We start from the raw sequence: 6,000 nt of genomic DNA on the forward strand, positions 1-6,000 counted from the left end.
AATGTCCCATACCTCGGTTAATTTACATGAACTTAAAATTAAGTATTACTGTGCGATCAATGCACTGGACTAATTGGACTGTAATTTCATGAGAAGACAGTGAATTCTGAAAGATTTGATAATATCATAATGTCTACTTTGTTCAATGAATAGCCAGGAAGAAAAGGAACTTTCGGTCATTTTATATATAGCAAACCAATCGCGAGTAACTTGAAATTTCTTAATACACAAGATTAGTAAGATATTTAAGATGGTATGATTGATCAAAAATTATGCCCGATTTGATATACAGGTTTAAATTCTTTCGATTTGTATTTCTGGCGAAAATTTAAATCTACGGTGGATGTGAATAATTTGTATAGTATATGTTTACGAACGAATTCAATGCAGTATTCGGAATACAATTTCCAAGGTCACGGAACAAAGACTTATAATGTGAGGAACACGTCCAAGAAGGAAATATTAGCCTACTGTAGATATTGAGAGTTATATAGTAAGTTATGGTATCCTGTTTCCATCTGTGATTCCACCAACACTCCCTCCATTTGATCTATTATCTCAAATAGTCAAAAATAGGCTGGGGTGGAGCTGTGCTGACATAAGACTTGGAGGCTTATTAGGTAGTACAGATCATGCATTTTGTCAAGACACTCGCGATGTGCAGTACGGGAACAACGTTTCTGTTAAGGGGGTAGGAGTAGAAGGGAAGGTCGGGCGTGTATCTACCGAGTTCAAGGCAAAGACTAACCCATTCCCCTATAATTCGTAAGTAGACTCATCCGATCTCGTGCGCAGCTCTGTAGGAAGAGTGGGGGAGTGTCTGGACATAATGCATGAGCTGTACTCGTATGGAGATGGGACCTGGCTCCGTTAAGGCTCAGGCAGGATGGCCCATCTCTTACCGTTGGATTCACGAATGCTACCCACGCCATCTGTCGGGCTCTAACAATCATTTCATATCCTATAGGACGCATATTAAGCCAAAGCCAACCGAAGTGAAAGGACACTTCCGGTTCTAGCCTTCGAAAAACCAAGCCAAGTAAAGCCAACTTATGATATAACGTTTATGTTTTGAAAACCAGCCAGCATTATCGGCCACCGGCCCATTGATTTACGGCAGAGAGGTCCCTGCACAGCAGAGATGTAGACTTTTGTAACGAAGACACATTGTCATAAAGGCGACAAAGATAACAGTGAAAATTGTCATGATTTTCAACTTAGGAACACCAAATTGGCCTACATATCTTCGCTGACGACCACTGACCTAGAAGATCTGTTACACTTATTCTCCAGCTAGACACTTTCCCAACTCACATCGGCTGATTACACTGAAGTTCTCTGAGTATCCAAGTTTCGAACATCTAACCACCTCCGTGTGTCGTAATGCCGGCGTTCGGGGAATGCTACACAATGGAGATAGATCGGAATTATGTTGATATTTGATGTCAACATTTACATGCATATAATGTGGACCTCACAATTTTGTATCCGGTGCCACAATTACATTCATTACAGATATACTTTTTGTAGACGCTCTCATAATTTCACTTTCGACCCCATTTAAATTGATCAGTATTCCCACCTTTAAAACCTAAAAACTTAATTTACATCATTCAAAATTGACACTTTTCCGACTCTGTTCTTGATTTTCACTTCACTTATATCGAACACACACTGTTTCTAATAATACTTGTTACTAAAACATACTACACCATTGTCCAATATGTTCGTTATTATGTCTGTTTCTTGTGTACATTCCCTTTTCAGATCTCACTAATTTTCTATACATTATAATTCGCTATCCTAGCTAGCCTCCGCCGCCCTACTCCTTATCTATTTTCATTATCTCTATCGTTTTACTTAACTTCCTATTACACTCCTTTAATTCATTCAAAATTGACACTTTTATCACTCCGTAATTATGGTGATATATAATGCGGGAAAACGAGAGACCTCAGAGAAAAACCCCATCTGATTTCAAAACCGCCACAAATTTCATAATGTTGTTTTTTTTTTTTCAAATAAAAAGTCTCAGGCCTGATCGGGACTTGAAATCGGACCGTCTTTATTAAAGACCGAAGTTTTGGCTGCTAAGCCGTCGCAAGTAAAACAGCTATATTATGTTATAATGTTCTTTTATTGTATAAAAGGCCTCAAGAAAACGTGTTTTCCCTCCATATTTGACAGGTTTGATATTCAATCTTGAGAGAAAATGTATCACTATTTTCTGACTGCCACTAGGTAAATTCCGAGATATTATTTCGAAATAGAAACCTCAGGCTCTTTACAGGACGTTTTCTCCTCCATTAAACAAAACATCTTTAAAGACTTACTCTTTGGCCTATACCTTCATTAACTTTGCTGAGATTTTAAACAAGCATTGGACATTCATTCTCAATATGATCCTTATTTTACCTTTGTAGACATCCTGCAGTCCTACTGACGATGGAGGAACTTTGTACTTAAAAGTGTCATTAAATAACTTTTAAATAAGCACTATAAACAGAAAGACAATGAAATTATTTATTTTACAATTATCTTCCATGCTAACTGTAAAGTGAGCGAAATGGGAATTTCTTATTTATTTCTCATTGTTCTTTGAATATAACGGACAGATGTCATATGCATTTGAGTAAACACACGCTTCACCTCCCGAAGCTACGGTAAAGCGTTAAAATATCATCTCACACTTCCATGTTTATTTTTTGTCCATACGAAATTCTGTAGTTTCGAGTAAATACAAGTATAATGACAGTTCCAGCGTGTGTTAATGCATTGAATTAACGAGTATATATATATATATACAATAATCTTGAAAGGAATGTAATAAAACTTGAAAGAGATAGTGTGAACAGAGAAATTTTGAGGTGAAAGAAGATGGAAATTTCAATTCAGATGCGTTTGATAACGAAAATGTTACGTACAGTATTGTTTGTAGTGTATGGCAGCTTTTCTATTCTCTCCCGCTTTTTGTTACCATTTCGTTTTTATTGTCTTCCCTTTATCAGCAGCTGTAAAATTGCATCCTCAGATTCGCAGCGTATTGTTATAATCAAATTACTGTGGCACATTATTAACTTTTTGCGTGTTGGTCCACGCTCCTACCGGTAGAGTTCTCTGGAGTAGCCAGGAGACGGTACGGTGCGGTTATCTTCATGGACTGTCGTATTATGGAGGGACTGACAGTTGTTGAATGTGTGTCTGTCTGTTCGGACGTGATAAAAGCAGTGGGTTCGCACACCTGTTGTCTTAAATATTTTTTTCCTGGTGAAATACTTTGCTATCCGTTTGAGTGTAGTAAGCTTCTGATTTAAACGTGGAGTATATAGGACATCACACTTCACTGTTAACGCACATTTTGGTATTAATTGATCTGTTCTTTTTACAAAAATGAATTAATATTGATAAACTGAAAATAATTTACGTTAAAATTTGTATTTATTACACTTTCTTATATACAACGCGTGTGTTGAATGTGTTACAGTTTTGTGGTATAGGAAGAAAATGTGAAAAAGTGAAAAAAATTGCAGTGATGGTTTTTTTTTTTTAATCGATAATCATTTCAACATAAGGAATTTATTTATTGAGATACAAACCGATACTGATTTTAATTTATAATTCAACTTGCATTCTTCTCCATTAGTGTTTACATATAGCGTATTAACCTACTTCTCGTTGCTGGCATTTCATATAATTACAAACAATCTATCTTTTTGTCCTTGAAAATACCCCTACATTTTAACAGTTACGATAAAAAATATATATGCTCATGTCTTTTGAATTTGTTTTGTTAACTTGACCTTCGGATAAGAAGACGCATCGGCCTTCGGTGACATACTAACAGGATTGAATGCGTGACCATAACTAAGTAGGAATTGTCGTACAGCTGACTTTAGCGTGTTTAAAAAAGTAACATTTAGCAATGACAACATCTTTTGTTTTCAATCCTGGCCTACATTTATGTGAAATAAGAGTGTTGAAGCTGTTAAATGAATCGTAATTTCCTATAACTCATATATATTTGGACTTAAATTCCGTTTACTTTTTAAAAGGAAGGTTTAAAATTATACTTTGAATTTACTAATATTTCAAAATGTAAATAGACTACACAGTAGGAATTTTATTAACGTACTCATTTTCTAAATATATTTTCTATTTGTTTGGCGTATTCTTACAAATATTTCCGATTATATGTTGATATATTAAATCATTATCCGTCTATAACCGTTATGAATAATTGTTCGATCGTGATCTTATGAATAACCTTGTCTTCTCTGTAATTACTCTCAAAGTTTTTTTCTTTATTGTGTCGGAGGCCAGTGTATTTAGTGCCGTAGTCTTTTCAACATGTTTTTTTTTTATTGGCAACGAACTAATGATATTAATTTAAACTTGCAGCCTTACATTTAACTGTAATATGAAAAGAATGCTTCTGAAAGTCACGTCGTGCTGTTTGTACGGGATGTGTTGTGTTGTGATGCGTTTGTGAGTGCTGTGTTGTAAAGCAGTAATTCAGTGCAACAATGAGTCAAAGGACCACCGTGGCACGTCTCGCTCTGAGGGATGCAGGCCCCATGATTGTCAGACGGCGGGCTGACAGTTTGGGCGCAATCAATTTTAGGAACTCTCCGAGATACATCGTATTGACGTAAGTCCAGAGATGGGTCACACATTTAACTATAAAGAACCATATCCTGCAATTTTCTCTGAATGATATTAAATGCAAAGTATAGTTTAAATTGGCAATGTGAGGGGGCCATCTCTTAAATGTATTTTATCACACTGAGATTATGAAATGTAGCCAGTTAGTACATTGGACATTCAAATTTATCGTATTCTACATTGCTGCCAACTATATCTCCATCTAGCTTCGCGTTAGTAAATCCAAAATACAATCCTTACGTTTTCTATAGCATGCGACACTGAAGGTTTTTTTTTTTTTTTTCATGGAAAAAGTGTAAAAGTGGTTTAATTTTCAGAGGTCAGGTAGTTTGGAATATGAAGAATTCGTATAGGACGTCAGTTTACTTGAAAACATATTAGAAAATAGGTAAAAATTGGAAAGAATTCATAGGTGTAGATAACCTAAAAGTGATTTTAAAGTTATTTTACAACGCTGTATCAACAACTCAGGTTCTTTAGCGTCTGAATGAAATGAAGGTTGTAATGCCAGTGAAATGAGCCCGGAGTCCAACACCGAAAGTTACTCAGCATTTGCTCATATTGGGTTGAGGGAAAACCCCGGAAAAAACCTTAACCAGGTAACTTGCCCCGACCCGGATTCGAACCCGGGCCACCTGGTTCGCGGCCAGACGCTAACCGTTACTCCACAGGTGTAGACCCTAAAAGTGATGATTTAACACGTGAAATAAAGAGTTAAAACACTTCAAAATGAACATAAAATGCACATTTCGCTTCTATTTATTATAGGCGAGGTATACCAAAAGTCTAAACCAATCTAACCTAACCTGTCATAGATTCCCGCGCCGTATAACTTAGAAAAAATGCAAGTTGGAAGTTTGAGTGTCGCGTGCTATAGAGAAACCCAATCCTCCAAGCAGATTATGCTGACATGTTTCCTTATTGATTGTGATCAGTTTTCCAAATTGTAACTGTTTCTGCTATTAGAAAACTCTTCCTTCTGATTTATTTCTCTTCCGTAAATAGTCGTCACTACCACCATCACCACAGTGAAATAATATCTCCGAAATTAATGAATTTGTTTAATCAAAATCATCGTTAATAATGAACTGCATAATATTATTAGTATAAAGGGCTTCTTTATTCTCGTAATTTTACCTTTCATGTAAGGCAATTTTAGAATCTGATGCTAGACGGACAGCGGGACTCCCGAGGCACGAGGTGAACATAATTCCGAGCCTCCATCTAATATTTCATCACAGAATATCACATTTACAACGGACAAATCGCACTACCAGTAAAATACTTAGTGTCGTAACTCGAAAATTGTGATTTGTAAAAATATGGTATTTCCTAGTA

At 36.0% G+C, this 6,000-nt stretch overlaps 1 protein-coding gene across 6 annotated transcripts in view; it reads left to right on the plus strand.

The window, feature by feature from the left end:
• Positions 1 to 6,000, plus strand: part of dnc (phosphodiesterase dunce) — a 1,099,286-nt gene that overhangs the window by 360,828 nt on the left and 732,458 nt on the right. Inside the window, exon 1 of one of the 6 annotated variants that reach the window (XM_069818413.1) lies at positions 4,477 to 4,648. The exons of the other annotated variants lie outside the window; for them this stretch is intronic. Coding sequence (XP_069674514.1) covers positions 4,524 to 4,648 — 125 coding nt within the window. The 5' untranslated portion in view covers positions 4,477 to 4,523. Of the gene's footprint in view, positions 1 to 4,476; positions 4,649 to 6,000 lie in introns of those variants that run through there. 6 annotated transcript variants of the gene reach the window in all.

Source organism: Periplaneta americana, chromosome 2, assembly GCF_040183065.1.
Source record: "Periplaneta americana isolate PAMFEO1 chromosome 2, P.americana_PAMFEO1_priV1, whole genome shotgun sequence".
Lineage (NCBI taxonomy): Eukaryota > Metazoa > Arthropoda > Insecta > Blattodea > Blattidae > Periplaneta > Periplaneta americana.